Consider the following 18133-nt stretch of genomic DNA (forward strand, 5'->3'; position numbering starts at 1 on the left):
GAATGTGTGGCATACTTGCGTATTGCTCATGAATTTGAAGTCTCTTCTGCAGACTTCTCTGAAGTCTCCTTTTCAGAGCCCAGCTGGATGTGTTTCTGTGTGGCCTGATCTAGGTGGACTTGCTTTAGCAGAGAGGTTGGACTAAATGATATCTGGAAGTCCCTTCCAACCCCTACCATTCTGTGATTCTGTAACTGATTGTTGCAGGTATTAATATTTGCATCTAACTCAAAATATTCAACAAGTCTTATCAGCAGGGTTCTGGAGGATGAATTCCAGTATAAAGCTCTATACTAGAAAGAAACATATTTCAGCATAGAAATGTGAGGAGAGCTTTGTGAAAGGAAGTAGCCTGTTTGAGTATTTTTTCAGTTATTTGTTACCTCCAAAAAAAACAGTAGATATCAATAGGGAAAAATCTGTACTCATAGATGCAAAGAAAATTATGAGGAAAGCAATCTCATTGATATATTACTGTAGGGAAAGAAATTACTGGAAGCTCCTCAAAAGTAAATAATTACAGAAAACAGGGCTGGAAGGGATCTTAGAAGGTCATCTAGTCCATCACTGTACCCTTAAGGTAGGATTATGTTTGTGTCATTGCTGACAGAAGCTTGCCCAACCTGTTCCAAGAAAACTTTCACAATAAAGATTCTGCAGTCTTCGAAGGCATCGTCAGTTTTGAGAAAGTGCATTTAATGCATTTGAAGATTCATCAGAACAGAAATTGTCATAGCTGTTAATTAGTGTATTACAGGTACACAGTCTAATCAAGTTTCATCAAATAGCATTGTGCATTTCATCTGCCTAATGATAGTTTAAAGAAAATCTCCATCACTTTAATGGGAATGATGTGCCATTTATTAAAGCACTTAGGAGGTTTAGGTGATGTAGATTTATAGTCTGCAGTTTGTATGAAAGATAAAATTGAATCAGGAATGTACACAGTGTAGTTTCACATAAGTTTATATGCTCACTGGAGTGTTAAATAAGGAAATCTGAAAAAGGAAAGCTCTGTAAATGGGTATGTTTAAAACCTCCCAATGCTCTGGAAAAGCAAAAGGAGGAGATTACACCCAATATAGTAATTCAATGCTCTTGGATAAATGTAGCAAACTGGTTTCCTGCCTTCTCAGTGCAGTCATTTGATTTAAAAAAAAATACCCAACCTTTTAAGTAACTAATTTGGTTCCTCCTGAATTCAGGTGAGAGGGGAGATAGTGTTACCTGTAGCACAGTACTGGGCCTTTTGAGCACTGCCTCTTCAATTTGTGGCTCAGGTTGCCAATGTTACAATCCTAAATACTTGCTGAACAGACTACCTGTTCATACAGGAGATGCATTGTTGTGCAGCTTCATTCCTTCCAATGGGTGTGGAGCAGCATTAAAGCATGCTTTATGAGGGTTCTAATTGCAGATGCCTAATTGACTTGATGAATAGCAACTACTTAGAAAAATAAACCTTCTTTCTATGCTAATCTGCATGATAGAACGTAACATCTCACAGGTGTTGAACACTTAAGAGATAAAAGAAAAATTGTTGTATTTCATAAGAACTTTCAGTAGTCTCTGTGCATTTTTATGTCGTTGTCTCACTGGCATTTTGTAGCAGTCTGTGGCATGGGTTGACTGAGGCTCTGGCTGGCCTGACAGTTACATTGTAAATGACCTGAAGACTGAAGCTTCTCAAACAAGTCGTTTTCCTCTTTGAGCTGTTCTCAGTTGAGGTGGAGGTAGAGGAGGGGAATGCCTTACAACCTACTATAGAAAATGTAGGTTATCAGGTATGTGCTTCGGTTAAAATTCAGAATTGTCAGAAGTTTTTTTTAAAAGATCTTCAGGTTTCATAAGTTTATCCTGTTATCCTAAATGACTAATGCAAGAATGCTCACAAGACACTTTATGATCAACTTGAGGTTGCTCACAACTTTGCATAGTTTGAATAAAATATTAATAAAATGAATGAATGACATACATAAATGTTACCTTCTGATGTCATATAAAAATTTCTTTTGGATTTATATTTAAGAAGATGTTATACCATTGGAGTCTGATTATTTTTGATCATTTAGTTAGAAAAGGAATGGCCAGCTTGTATGTGGGTAATATCACAGAATTTTCCGTAGCACTGCATCCTACATGTTGAGGTGTGCACATAGGTAGAGCACCTCTATCTTCCTGCTTATATGCACATATATATGCACCTAAAAATGTAGAAGCAGATTGGCTGGACCCCCAGGCTGCCAGAAACCGTCAGTTTTATGTGCAAACCTTTTTACTTCTGCACAGAACATACATTAAGGAGTGTCTGGGCCGTAGCAGAAGACCTATAGATAAAATGTCATTCCTCAGTTCACCTTTAGACGTTCCAAAGAAGCTTTGTCTGAGACTCTGGTAACATATCACTAGTAGATTATGTTGTCCTTTCGTGCTTTAAAGACTTCTCTCATGTATAATACATTTGTTTTAGCTAAGTGGTTGGATTTTACATTTCAAGTGTAATATTACGCATTCATGTGTACACAGAACATTTTATGCCGCCTAGGCAGGCATAGTTGATGAAAATACATTGACAGTTCATAGTGTTCATATGTGACTTCTCTTACGAAGATGTATTTATACCTGTTTAAGGAGGAATCTGTGTGTTTAAGAAGTCCTTTTTTCCTAGAGATGATAATAACTGTATTTGTCCATCATCCTGTAGAACATAACCAAGAACACCAGAATGAACTGTACTCTCACCAAACATTTTTCTCTGTTGCAGATGTCCTTGGCAGAAGGACAGTTATTGTTTCAATCTTTTTTTTTTTTTAAACCAGAATTCTATAACATGTATTTTCTTCTTTTCACTTTCCAGGCTTACAGCTGAAAATATCTAAGTTGAAAAAGGAAAGATGCTTGTAAGTACTTATTCTGATGCTCTAATTTATTAAACTAGTATCTGAGTCCCATTAACAAGAGAAAATTCTTCTAAGTTCATTTGAGGTGTCCTGGACTCTTCCTCCAGATGTTTACAAAACTCTGCTCACCTTTATTTCAGCTGAGGTCATTTAAAGAATTATGTAACTTTACAGGGTCTGTAACCTGCAAACTAGGTTTGCTTTGCTTGAACAAATTCCTTGAAAAGTTTTCTTATCTACAGTATTTCTAGGATGGCTATCAAGATGTTGGCATTTCTAATATGTAAGATAATTACAGAGACATTTTAAAATTGAAGTAAAATCTGTAAAAGAGAAGTGTCAAGACAACAACCCTACTTCTTTTAGATTTTTTTTTCTATGTATTTGCCTTAACTCATCTTTCAGTCATTCAGTAAAGATTCTGGCTATAACCTTGCTAATTTTCACAAAATTCTTATATTTCGAGACCTGTAACTTCTTTTTCAATGAGTATTTCCTTCTAATGAATGAAAAAATAGTGGCAATTTGGGGAAAAAAATCTGAATTGTAAGACTTACGTGTCCAGTAGAAGCACAATATGCATTTATAGTATTAAATGAGCTTTTATTTTCCTTCTGCTGACTAAAGCCAACTTTAATTAAATGATAAGAGATATGCTAATGTGATTCTTTATTTAAATTTTTACTTCAGGTTTAATTAAGTTAATGTTATGTTAATATTACTTATGACCCGTATTATGAGTTGTACTTTATAAAGTGCTGTGTAGGAGGAATAAAAATAAATCACTTGATCTTTTTCCAATTTGGAAAACAATGTGTTTATATTAGATATGTTAAAGTCACCAAACTCTTAAAATTAGCCAAAATACTCCATATTTGCATGACCAGCACTGCTGTCTGAAGTTAAAGATACAGTGTCTCAGTTTTAAAGTGTAGCCTGGGTACTCTCAATGTGGTTTTTCAGAGTTAACATCAGCTAGTCAATTTCCTTCCTCATTAATTACTATTAGGCTTTTCAGTTGTCTCTGTTTTAGTGTCATGGTTTAACAACAATGCAATCCCAGTGGCATAGGGAAGACAACTGGGGAAAAAAAAATGGAAAAAGAACTCATGGATCAGTAGAAGAACAGCTTGATCATGAAAGTAAAATTAAAAAAATAATTTTACAATCTATATTAATAGTAATGAAAAGGAATATAACAAGAGATAAAAAAAAAAAAAGGGGGAAAAACCAAACACAAAACCTCCCAAGTAATGCACAATGCAGCTCCCCACCACCTGCTGACCAGTGCCCAAGCAGCGATCTGCACATCCCCACCACCTCCCCCCCGGTCTGAATACTGGGCATGATGTCCTATGGTATGGCACATCCCTTTGACTAATTTGGGTCAGCTGTCCTGGCCATGCTCCCCCCTAGTATCTTGTGTACTTTCTCAGTGGCAGAGCATGGGAAAACAGAAAAGGACTTGACTTATGAGAAGCGCTAATTAGCAACAACTAAAACATCAGCATATTACGAACGTTGTTCTCCCACTAAACCCAAAACACAGCACTGTAACAGTTACTAGAAAGAGAATTAACTATCCCATCTGAAAGCAGGACATTTCAAATTGTATAAGCATGAAACAACTCTGTACTAGTCTAGAAAAATTAGGTCATCATGTGCTTTTTTTGTATGATAGTAAGTCAAGCAACTTTAAAACATTTTTTGCAGTTATTATCTAAACGCTGATGTGCTTATATTTCTGGTTAAGGGGGAAACAAAGGTGTTCTTTCCCTAGGAGTAAATTCCTTCTAGTGGAATCTGTCTCCTTTTTCTGTAACATGAAATATGTAAATGCATTTTATAATGGCTGTTCAAGTATAATTTGTTTGTACTACAGTACATACTTACCTTGATGTCTACTTTTATTGTAACTGTTCTTCTGTAATTATAACTGTCTCACTTCTAGGAAGGTTGTTATTTCTTTTTGCTGCTAGACTTTTGCAAGTAATTGCCTTCAATTGTGTAATGCCTGTGTTGCTCTCTTCCCTAGAGACCTTTTGGGATTTTGTTTATACTTTGCAGTGTTCAAACTTCCTCTGAGTTTTTGTTTTGCTTATTTCAGTTAAATGTCACCTGTCCTGCTGGCATTTGTTAATCCACAGTAGTACTTTAAGCCTGCACATTTCATCTCACATTTTAGCTGCATTCATACAGATCTCATCTGTGAAGGCTATACATAATCGCCTATGGTTTTTACTTTGGTGTCACTCTGATGCTTGCAGAGCAGGTGCAAGTGTTTTCATTGTACTTTCTATGAAGTAAGGGCTACAGAGAAGCTGCTGGAAGATAGTGGCAGCTGAAGGAGCAGGTCAGGACAATCCCAAAAGGAAAATTAATCACTTCCACAAAGCACCCAGCTTATTCTGGTACTATCAGAATTCCCTACCAAGGGAATTTACCAAGCAATTCACCAAACCTACAGGAGGGTTTACAATCCCAAAAGTATATATGTGGCTAACTCTTTTCCCCCATATATGTGTCTGATCCTTGAGATGAAAATTTGTCAGCTTTTGTATAACTTCTTGTTCAATCTCCAACACTAGTAGAACACAGTATATGCTGTCTTTAGCTGCCATTTAATTGTGCTTAAGAGTTCAAAAAATTAGTAATGAAGAAAATTGGCAATACAGTGCAATTAGTTATTTGGTCTGTTGGTGAATTTCTAGTCAATTAGAAATAGAAATTCATATGAACTTTATCAAGATTTTGAGTTAAAATTTTATTATGGAATGTTGCTGCACCTTTTGTTAAAATCCAGACAGCATAGGTATTGGTTACATTCCAATATATGCCTTCTGAACAGTAAGGTTGATATTGCAGTATCACAAATAATATTTATTTTAGTAGGTGAAATTATATTAGATTATTAGATGGCTTTCAGTTATCAAGTAGCTGATACAATGTTTTATACTTAGGGGCTGTACTTAAATATTTTTTTCCAGGAAATTAACATCTTGTTATTTCATAGAAGCATAGAATGGTAGAGGTTGGAAGGGACCTTTAGAGTAGTTAATTTCCTTTTAATTTTCCTTTTGGATTAAAAATGAAATATCTCCTGCTGTTATTGTTAACCTAGTGTACCATGATTTGCACCATATTCCAAATCCTTAAATTGATAGCTAGTTTTGTAGATGATTTAATATTATCAATGATGTGACTGAACACAGACCGAATGGTTTAACGATTGTTAGTTGGAATCTTTCTACAATTACCACATTGTAGATACAGTACTCTTACATAGGAGATCTTGTTCTCCTTGGTGCATCTGAATACCTCAGGTTTAGTATTTCAGACTTGGTAATCAGCTGACAATGGGTGCCTTATTTTGTATCCCACTTCAGCATTGGAGCTAATGACTTGTAAGTGCTGGGTCAGAGATTGTTCATTATGCAGGTTGCCTTCATAGCCAAAAATGTCTGACATATTTATCAGGTGCACTGGAATACTTAAAGGGAAAAAAAAAGTCTAATTCCTTCTGTCACTTTTAATATCTTAATGTGACACTTTACAGGGCTTAGGTCAAAGGCATGGAGTATTAGCTTATGTTAATGTCTTTTTTTTTTTAATTATTCCTCTTTTAAAAAACAGATAATGCCATACAATGACTTAAAGGTAGCTTGAGAAAGGATTTTAAAATTTTATATTTTAGGCCTTCTGGAAGTTGCATAAATGGAGTGGGTTTTTTCTTTGTTGTTGTTTTTTTGTTTTGGTTTGTTGGTTTGGTTTTTTTAATGCAATAAAATGAGAGAAATGCAGACTGCTTTACTCAAACTTCAGATTTTGCCATGGACTGGTTGTGCTTGGTTAACGAACTGAGGCAATAGAACCATGTCCTCCACAAGTGAAAGTACAAGTCTGAAATGGTCCCTCATGCTGTTTGCATGTAACTGTTTTCATGTTGCATATGCAGCTGACAAGGACAATATTGTTCTGGATTGTAGTGCAGAATAACAAAATATCTGTACTGAAATTTCAGAATTAATAAAATTAATTCTGCCTGTGATCATGCGCTGCAGAACCTTCCAACTGTCCATTCACTTTATGATCAATGACTGTTAATTTCTTGTTTTATTACCAGCAATATGAAAATGTTTGACTAATGTGTCTGAAAGGGATAGTGTCAATATAAAAGTATGTGTTTGTAAAAGAACTATTTCAACAAGTTAGTAAATATGTTTTTATTTCCTGTTGTGTGTGTGTGTGTGCTTAGCAGCTTTTTGTGAGCCAGTGTCATGGCTTCCTCAAATAAACCATCTCAGGCATGCTGAAACCAAACACCTGCTTTCATGGAATATACAAAGGGTTCTGTGGTAAAAAGAGGAGCTGAGAGTGAATTCTTAGAAGTCAGTCATTGTCATGTTATGTAGATTCAGCTGCTTATCCATGGAGAAAAAAAATGTATGCTTGCTGCATACAATTGTATGTGTTGTGGCCTGATAATAAAAGTGAAGGGGAGCTGAAATTGGGTAGTGAATGTTACAGCTTTTCCTTAGGTCTTTTGAAGAGGAAATGATCTTTGTTAATTAAATAGACCTCGCTTTTAAAATTATATTTTCCCCAAGATCATCTTTTTCTGAGGATTTTAGGAAGAGTTCTCTTCCCTATATTCATATTATGGGAACCCATATCTTACAGTATTTTGAGAATTGCTTCCTGCGGAATTAAACTTCTAAAGCATCTGAAGACTTATCAGAGTTTTACTAACCTAATGTGGCTTGCCATACTGCAAGATGCACTACCTGCTAAGAAAATACCAAAATGTCCCAATTGTGAAAGCTCCAAATTAGCTTCCCAACAGTTCTGCAACACTGTAAAGTAAGAGAAGTGCTTGAGCTTCCATTCTCCTACATTGTTTTATGCTCTTATTGTCATCCACTTGAATTTTTGTCCTGAGCAAAAATCAGATTTATCAACAGAGCCTTAACTGTAATATGAATTAGAAACTAGCTGCTCCTTTCCTAACTCAGACATTTCTAAATTACCAGTCATTAGAAATTTGTGCTTCATGTATCTTCAACTTAAGTGTTTATGCTGATGAAAATCACATTTATCAAGAATATGGAAGAAACGTGCCAGAGAGAATTGTGTTGAAAATTAATAGCTGTAATTTAAAGCTAGAACTAATTTTTTCTTTCTCTTTGCTTTTAGAGATGCAGAGAGACTTGAAGAGTTTTATACCAAGAACCAACAGCTCAGAGAACAGCAAAAAGCACTTCATGACACTATCAAGGTTTTAGAAGACAGGTGATGTGTCTTTTAGCTTTTGGATTTATTTGTTCTTACAGAGTAGCTCTGGATTCATTGCAAGTTGGGGGGTTATTTTTTGTGTGGTTTTGTGAGGTTTTACTAATAAACCAATCCTTTTGTTAAAGTAATTCAAATAGCAGTTTTAAAAGTGTAGAACTTAGATGCTTCTGACTGAACAAAATTTTTGGTACTTTGTTGTTTTCAAAGTGCTTAGCTTGCTTAGTTTCATGAAGATCAATAGACATTAAAAAGATCCAGTTGGGAGACATTGGAGCCATTTTCAAGTGTATTCCTTTCCATCCATTTTGTAGAGGTAAATTTGATATCAGTAGAGATTTAATACAAGTAGAAAACCCAAGGGCAAACTATATAATATACTTTGAAAGTCATGAAATAACTCGCTAGAAATCTTTCAGCTTTTTGGGAGCCTTTTTTACCAGTTGTCCATTTTGCCTAATTTTAATCACAGGATCTATCTTTTGCCGCCTTTTTGGCTTAGATATTCTGATACCTTTGAACCCATTCTGCCTTTCTCTTATTTTTTCCCCGTTTAATTTGGTATAGCAAAGAAAAATCAATGGACATGAACTTGCAGTGCACTTTCTACTTCTTTAAAAAGGATAACTATTTTGGAGAGTGTAAAATTTGCTGCTAATGGGCTCTCAGAAGCTTTCTAACAACAGGTGCTAGTAAATTGTTTTCCGACATTTCTGTGTGATCTCAAATTTTAGAGCTGTGATACCAAAATTTTGCTTTAAGGTATGTTTATTTGTGAAAGGTCCATAGGCGTACGTTTGCAGAGTGGATGGACTTTTCTAATCTCTTAGCAGGTGAGGTACTCACATGGTGGAAAACAGAGTATTTAAAATGGTTTAATACAAGGAGATGATAGTACTGTGTTTATTACATAGTCCGATAAGCTAGTGTGAAGAGACATTTCAGTGTTTCGCTCTTACCATAATTCCACAATATTAAAATACTCATAAACCAATATTCAAATTAATTCTAATATATAACTGTGGAACTGGAAACTTCTATGATTTGTGGTTTTGGGTTTTTGTTTTAATACTCCATACTTCATGTGATATTAATTAATTGGTCTCATATTTAGCAGGAAAAAGAGAGTCTGATTTTCACATTGGTAGTACCATTTGCTTTTTGCCAGAAATAAATACACTTCAGTTACCACCTGTAAAGTGAACAAACATTTTCGTGCATGAATGAATGCATCAATTAAGTGATGACACAAGTCCTTTTCTGGTAGTGGATACACCATTAGAGACAGTGGAGGCAATACCTCACATGGACTTGCCAACCCACTTCTAATTATTGGTGTTTAGATATCAAGGAAAAGGATTTGTTCTTTTTTTATTAATATTATTATTACTACTTTGCTTAATAAAAGTTGATATATCCTTCTTGGATAGTAATTATATTACCAAATCTTAATTATATTTACTGAAATTATATAACTTTAGTTATAATGAATGGTAATTGATAACAGTCAGTATTCCTAGTAGGACACCTCACAAAGGCTTTCAGTGGCAATGTATAGCATGCTCTGCTTTATTTAATATAAAGCAGTGCATGTTGCTCTAGAAGTATCCAGTACCTACACTCATTTATGCAAATGTTATTGCATGTAGATTATTCAGAAATCTCAAAATATTGCTATGTCAGCACATAAACCCACCATAGTTCATGGTCTTCTGCATAGTTTTCATAAGTTTTCTGGTTCTTATTGTTCAAGAGGCCATATTCAAGGGAGAATATCTGCTTCATGTACAGCAATATTTTCTTAACAGAAGGACTTTTTCTTCTTAATTTTATTGCAGATTAAGAGCGGGATTATGTGATCGTTGTGCTGTAACCGAAGAACATATGAGAAAGAAGCAGCAAGAGTTTGAAAATATCCGGCAGCAGAATCTTAAACTTATCACTGAGCTTAGTGAGTCTTATCCACAAGTCTGAAGACAAACATACTATTTTGTGGACTGGTTCATCATGAATTCCTGTAACTTGATATCATTTATATATGGCATATTTAGTAAGCCCAAGAAGTTCAGTCAAGGGATACTTAACCCTAAAGTCTGAAAATATGTAACATACCAATTACTAGTCATTTGACACACCTTCTTAGATTGAAGTGCTGATATTGAAAGTGAACTGATGTGGAAAATCTTATGGTGTAAAGTAGCCACTTGAGATAAAATGTGGCTGCTTCTGTTTATTCCTACAACTAAGGCACAGAATGACTGATTGCCAGCTTTCCTAAGAAATGCTAACTTGAAAAGTAACTGATGATCACAGGGTAGCAAGTTCAAACAAGTTCCCTGGGTCCAGTTTTTGTCCTGTAGTTGGTCTTAGAGTTAACTGCAGTAAACCTGTAACCTTCACGTGACCCTCTGAAGCCACAAAAGAATGGTTTTACACCAGGCAGCTTGTAGCCAGGTCATTTTGAAATCAGGAAGTAGTACATATGGGACAGGAAAAAATAAACTGTTTGTTCTGGGTGGTATGAAGTCAGGACACAACAAATCTCTTCATAAAGAGAGTTTAGAAAGATTGATTGTATAAAATTCTAAATAATACAGGACAAGATTTTAAGAAGTCTGTGGTATCTTTATCATTAATGAATTATACCAAGAGCAAGCAGACATTCAGTGAGATGTATAGGAAATGCCAGACATGAAAAGTACCATTAAAGTGCTTTTTAAATTGGAGAAATACTAAATTCTGTACTAATATAAAATACATAAATTTTTCAAGGACTTCTAGTATTTTATGTTTATATTAAAGTATTTGGAATCCTTGATATTAATGGAACAACAAGCAGTGTGCAACTACTCTTTAAATAGAGCTCTGGGCCTTAAAACTCAAGGTGGGATGTTTTAATTTGATTTTTTTTAATTTGAGCAAAAAAGGTCAGTCAAGAATAGTCCATAAGTAAAATTTACAACGGAATAAAGAAGAACAAGAAAATAAAATTTCAAGTGAAGAGACAAGTTGGGAGCTATCACTAAGTTAGTTTGACATTGTAGAAAAATGCTGAAGGTGATGCAATGTGATTGTGTGAAGTATAGGCCAAATGAACTGGAAATTATGAAAACTAAAAACTTTAAAAATTTCTGACTAGTCTCTCTTAAATTCCAGAATATTTACCTGATTTTTAAAGAAACTGATGTGTTTTCTATTCTCTACAATTAGCTGGTCCCATCAGTGGCTAAAACCAAATTCTAATTCCTTTATACTTTGTGGCCTGTCTTCAATTTTAGAAAGCAATTTTATCCATGGAACTGAGTGAGCAATTCATTCACTTTCACAACACAATCTCACTTATAAGCACATGGACAAAAGTAATTAATGATTGTATGGGACCAATAGTATGATGCAGCAGTTGTGACATCTTTGCTTTTTCTAACACATCATTTTACAACCTTTTTAATGACTAGTGTGAAAATTCATTTTGATAAGCCATAGAGAAGATGCATGGTATTACATTTTAGAGTTGGTTCTGTTTCCTTAAAGGACCTGACAAAATTAGATATGATGTGAACATGTGTGCATTAATTTTTTTCTCTTTTTTTTTTTTTATATAACTTGCAGTGAATGAAAAAAACAACTTACAGGATGAAAATAAAAAGATAACTGAACAGTTCCAGCAATTGCAGAAAGAGTTGGAGTAAGTTTTGAGGGCTTTTGGATATTCTGTCCTCCTCCTCCCCCATTCCTCAGTAGTAATGTCTGGGAATATAAATATCAGCTTTATAAATATCAGTCTTTAGACTTGAGTTTCCCATTTTTTAATAGATTGTGGAAAGATAGTCTCCTGCTACTGTAACAACATAAAACTAGCATCTATGTATTGTGCACGTTTTTTGCTTTCTTATCACTGTGTACACACTTCTCTTTTTTTTAAACTGAGAAAGAGAAATTTGTCATAGAAATTCTGTTTGACTTTGTGGTTGGTCAAGATTATTTAGATCACAGTGCAAAGGAAAGCCTTATGTCTCATTCCTCTTTTATTCCTCTGTTGGCTCTGCCAGTTCTTTTCTCATAGGTTAAGGCTTTAGAAAAACTGTTTCTCAGCTAGTCAAAAAGTCTCAGGATCTTGCAATACATACGATAATTTTACAACTCTGAAGAGAAAAAAACCATAGTAAATTTCAGAAGAAAATGGTAAAAATAATGATCTACAAATTGGCTTTCAAATTTTAGTCTGATATGATAGCAAGATTGTGCCACGTAGTGTTATGGTTAATATGCAAATATGGTGCACTGTGCAAGGCAGAGATGTATAACCTTCCCTGTATAACTATGGCCTCACATCATGCAAAACATCTTAGTTTTGCCTCTCTGTGCACAAGTTGCATATGTGCATGGTGGGAATGGGACAGGATGTATGGGCTTAATACATAAGGCTTTTGTATTTAATTTTTAATTGTCTTCATCAGAAAGTAACTTTCGTAGAGGAGTAAAACAACTTCAGAGTTCAGTTCCAAAAGTACTGTGGTCCTGTTATTTTCTGTTTCTTCATTTGTCTCCCATCGTTTGCACTTTTTTCTTTTTCTATAGACATTTCATCTTAGAGTAACGTATTTTATCATCCTATTTTTAATACCTTTTAATACCAAGTAGTAATAAATTGCTGTATTCTTCCCAATGTGTACTTCCCTCTGAATAAAAGTTCTCCTATGCTGCTTGACAGCAGTTAGCAGGTGACATGAAAAAAATTGACACCTCACAGATCCATCTAAACTTATTAATTTGATTCTCAGTCTTACAATGTAACTTTCAGTAAAAATTTCTGACTGTTATAAAAGAGTTGAGAATGACCAATGTAACACAGCTTATTTGCTCTGCGTGTTAGGAGATCATTTAAATGAGTGCAAAGTTGAGGAGATAAACAGTAATTAACAAGGATGGTCCTGCTATTTGTCATACAGCCACTGCATTTGCTTGTTTGATTGAACTATAGTCACATTATTTAAAATGAACAACTTAATATAACATCATTGAGTACATGCAAGGTAACAGATTGTTTCTAGTGCATGACATGAAATTAGATTTTTGCAATCTTCATTTTGTTACCAAAATTTAATGCTTTAGACAAAAATGTAAGAATCTATCTCTATAAAGTGAAGCCAGTGAAATTTTAGAATTGTATTATCTGATTCTTTATCAGCTTTGGATTTCATTATCCATGAATGGAAATGGCAGGGAAATTCTACATAAACCTTTTCTGGGGTCTCAGACCAATGTTTCCATGATTCACAAATTATTTGTTGCATATTTATGATGTGTAGTGTGTATAGCAGCTTCTTTATTTGATAGTGTTTTGTGGTGATATATAGGAAAAATGTATTTATATACATTTAATTTGTCATGCAAGGCCACACTTGCCAGGTATTTAAGGAGGATTCTTAACAGGTAGTTTAAGCTTGCAAAGTTAATGGATGAATATATTGGTTTTGCTGTTTGTTTTTATTTTTTCTTAGATATTGTTATTAGATGATATAATTTTTCAGCTATGATCTTTGTAAATGTGGTAGAAAAGAGGAGTTACAAAATCACACAATAGGATTTGTTAATACCTCAGGGCATTGGTGCATCAATGTTTTGTCATTAAGTGTTCAAAGTTAGTCATAGTAAAAAAAAACTACATGCAAAAATGCTTTTTGTCTCAGCTTTCTACAGTGTTCTATTTTATATACCATCTTGTTGTTCATGTCAATGCAAGCAGAAGTATATCCATATTTCCTCTCCTTCCCTTAGATCACAAGCTTACATCCTTCTCTTTATAGTTAGCAAATGATCTTTTGGCCCATGTTTTCTCTAGAGAGTCATAAGGAAAAGTGCTGCTGCAGAAAGATGGCCAAAAAAGCAGAGTTAGATTTCCTTCTGTTTTTCTTTAACTGCCTCTTCTATTTTTCACTGTTACCACCATACAAGAAGTACCCATGTCCTTATTAAGTACTAAACAAACTGTATTTAAGTTAAAAGAAGTTAAATTAATGCCTTTTTTGTTTTTTCCTTACTATGTCTAGACTTTCTGAAAAGACATTTGTTAAGCTAATTTTTATATACTGACTCTGCAACATGCTGTTAGAGCTGACTGTGAGAAAAAATAAACTTCATAACTTGTGATTTACTTTGCTTATCTTTTTTTCTTTACTTTTTACACTCCTCTCTGAAGACCTTTTTGATGTTAACAAGAGGTAATATCCAGTGCTCTGGAGAGGAATTGCTTTCAATATAGTGCTATTTTTTTGTATTTAAGACAGCGTTCTTGGAGTATGTATGGAGAGACACTGGTCCATCCATTTCAGTGTTCTTTCAGTCAAATAGCACATGCTTCAGAGGACAAGCTAGCAAGTCTACAGTCCTTAGTTTCTTCTTGGAAAAAAGTGTTCCATAGTGCAGTGACTTCAAATGTTAAGAGCTAGTGTTGTATGCCACTAGTAGGCTTGGTGGACCAATTGTAAATTTGTTGTTAGATGTATCTAAAAACTGGGTTCTAGTGTTACTTCTTTATACTGTGATGTCACTGAGATGACTGTATTTTCTAAATTGTTGCATTGTTGAACCATGCGACTGTCGTGCTCAAGGAAATGAAAGTTCTTCATGGGGCTGACTCCCGTGTTTGTTTGACCACCTATCTTGATCTCCAGGGAGCAAAAGCAACAAGCAGTGGAATTAGAAGAAGGAGTCATTCCAGATTCTCCAGTTCCGACTTCATCATTTTCTGTAGTGAATCGTATGAGAAGAAAAAAAGAGAACAGGCATATCCGATACACGGAACATGCACACCCAGATTTGGAACTTGCAGAAAGCAACAGTGGTAAGAGTATTGTATTTAGATTGTTTTAAAGAATTAATTTTAAAATTCTTGTTAAGGCCTGAGGAAAAAGCTGACATATAAGTTTGATTGCAAAGAGTGGAAACAACAAGCAAAAAGCCCTGTGGTTTTTTTTTTTAGTTTGGCTTTCTTTCCATTTATCCAATAATCATAGATACATGAGTCAGGGAAAAATGTCCTTAGCAGTACCAATTTTATGTTCAAAGCTTATCTTGGCCTCTTGCTTTTCTTCATCAACATCCACATGCAAATGTAACATTTTCCAACCCATACATCTTCTTAATTAAAAAGAAAAAAAATCTGTTAAGGCCTGACTTGTGTGTGCAGTGATGCCACCATCTAGTGGACAGTGAAATACGTGTTCTGTCACATTCAGCAGTTATTCTTCAATTAAAGTAAGATTACTGAAACTGATAGTTACCTACTTTTATGTTTGTATTTGGTTTGTATCTAAATCCAGAGATACTGTGTGCATTTAATTTCAAAAAGTTTGTTCTGTAGTGTTGTAGTAATAGCTCTCAATGGGGACTGGAACATCTTTCATATGAGGAAAGGCTACAGGAGCTGGGGTGTTTAGTCTGGAAAAGAGGAGACTGAGGGGGGATCTTATTAATATTTACAAATATCTAAAGGGTGGGTGTCAGGAGGTTGGGACATCCCTTTTTTCTGTTGTAGCTAGCAACAGGACAAGGGGTAATGGGATGAAGCTGGAACACAAAAACTTCCACTTAAACATAAGAAAAAACTATTTCACTGTGAGGGTGACGGAGCAGTGGCACAGGCTGTCCAGAGGGGTTGTGGAGTCTCCTTCCTTGGAGGTCTTCAAGACCCACCTTGACGTGTTCCTATGCGACCTGATCTAGGTGAACCTGCTTCTGCAGGGGGGTTGGACTAGATGATCTCTAAAGGTCCCTTCCAACCCCTACCATTCTACGATTGATTCTATGGTATTTTTGTGAAATACAGAACGTTGTGCTTAAATTTTAATGATACACAGGAAATATGATAAATGGTCCAGGTGCTCTTAATATGTTCATTTATCTTGTAGGGTTTTTTTAAAAAGTGTTTTAAATAATATGTAAATCCATCTAAATGTGAGTGTTGACTGAAAGCCTCTTTTCAAGAATAAAAATAGCAAAATGTGGGATGAAGAAGGTGTGTTGGTTATTCACACCCTTTATTTTGCATATGTAATTGTAGTGGTGTGAATAGCTTCTGAACATACCTACTTCTCTCCATTTATCGAATTAAAAATTGAGCTACTAAATTAAACTGAAGTTTAAAATTTAAGAAATGATGTAAACACCTATCACAGTTAATGGTTATGAAAAGCCCAGGTTATGGTTATGAAAAGGACTACATGACACAAAGTTGACCATGATTCAAATCTCACATTTTTCACTTTTTCATTACCTTAGTATTAATTTTGTTACCATCTTAACAGGTCAAATATAGATTGAATACATACTTTTTAGCTGATTAGAGAAGAGGAGCCTGAGGGGGGGATCTCTTTGATATTTACAAATATCTAAGTGGTGGGTGTCAGGAGGTTGGGGCATCCCTTTTTTCTATAGTGTATAGCAACAAGACAAGGGGTAATGGGATGAAGCTGGAACACAATAAGTTTAAACATAAGAAAAAATTATTTCACTGTGAGAGTGAGGGAGCCCTGGCACAGGCTGCCCAAGGAGGTTGTAGAGTTTCCTTCCCTGGAGGTCTTCAAGATCCACCTTGATGTGTTCCTGTGTGACCTGATCTAGGTTGACCTGCTTCTGCAGGGGGGTTTGGAGTGGATGATCTCTGAAGGTCCCTTCCAACCCCTACTTTTCTATGATTATAGAAAGTGATATAATTATAAGAAATTATGGCTGACTGGACTCATAATTGTGAGAGAAAGGATAAACTGGAAATATTTGTGACTAATTTGTCACAACAATACCTCAGAATAAAAAGTCAGATGTGCTTAGATTACTGAATCTACTGACGTATCAAATCTCACATTCAAGTGTTTTTAAAAAAAGATCAGGATTGTGATCTGTATTTACACAAAATTCATTAAATATAAATGTAACAAAATATTATATTTATTACATTATTATATAATGTAATAAATTCATAAAATATAAATGTAATTTCACCATGTGAAAATGTTTCTCCAACTTCTAGAGTTTGGAAGAATTCCACTGTATTCCACACAAGTGAATAGTCACCATGGAGAAGAGATACTAGTGGCAGAAACTTGTGATCCACAGCTGTCCCCTGTACAAAGTAAGTGTGTTAATTCCATATAAAATAAGGTAAAAATATTGTGGAGCTGAGGGTTCATCTCTTTGAACAAAACAGACAGAAAAGGGATATTATGTTTAATTACGGAATTGCTGCTGAAATGCCTGTCTTCTAATGCCTGTGTGTCACTAGATACATAATCTAGAGGCCTAGCATCAGGATTCAGAGTCAAGAAATAAGGAAGTTCAGCTCTTAATTCAGACATCTTACAATTTAAGTAACTTAATTGTCTTATATCTGATTTTCCAACTACAGGAGTATTCTGAGAATTACACTTGCTACCTGACATGAATTTAGAAGTGCTTCTCTTAATTTTTTTTTTTTTTTTTTTGCATTTGTGAATTGGTATAAGTCTAAGTCTCAAGTCCTTCTCCATAAACAGTTCTTTGACAGGAACTTTCTGTGTGACTTTTTTTTTTCTGTGATTTTAACTATGAATAACTGAGAGAATCAGTATTTTGGAATTATTTGTGCGAGTCATGGTTGTGGTGGTTGTAGTTTTTTGTACTTTCCCATCATATTACCTTGACCCAGTTCAATAAATTAAGTAACATTAAACCCCTGAAAAAAAAAAAACTTGTCTATTTGTTTTCCAAATAAAAACACAGAAAGAGTTTTTTTAAGTGTCACCTAGAAGATATGTAACACAAGCATTTCGCTATATACATTATCACCATTTTAAATGGTTTCTCAGACTGTTCATTCCCTGGACTTGGAGTTTGAGAAGGAACTTTTACATTGACTTGTCTTTAATTTTGGGGAGCTGTATTCAATTTGGAAACATTTCTTTGTGATG

General features: G+C 34.7%; 1 protein-coding gene across 4 annotated transcripts in view; it reads left to right on the plus strand.

Annotated features, from left to right (window-relative positions):
* The window catches only part of RBBP8 (RB binding protein 8, endonuclease), a 46610-nt gene that overhangs the window by 12160 nt on the left and 16317 nt on the right, over positions 1–18133 (plus strand). For all 4 annotated transcript variants that reach the window (XM_061995276.1, XM_061995278.1, XM_061995279.1 and 1 more), the window contains 6 exons: positions 2858–2900; positions 8094–8189; positions 10028–10140; positions 11799–11874; positions 14864–15033; positions 17218–17319. In XM_061995276.1, the coding sequence (XP_061851260.1) occupies positions 2858–2900; positions 8094–8189; positions 10028–10140; positions 11799–11874; positions 14864–15033; positions 17218–17319 (600 nt within the window). The remainder of the gene's footprint in view (positions 1–2857; positions 2901–8093; positions 8190–10027; positions 10141–11798; positions 11875–14863; positions 15034–17217; positions 17320–18133) is intronic.

Source organism: Colius striatus, chromosome 4 (assembly GCF_028858725.1).
Source record: "Colius striatus isolate bColStr4 chromosome 4, bColStr4.1.hap1, whole genome shotgun sequence".
Taxonomy (NCBI): Eukaryota; Metazoa; Chordata; class Aves; order Coliiformes; family Coliidae; genus Colius; species Colius striatus.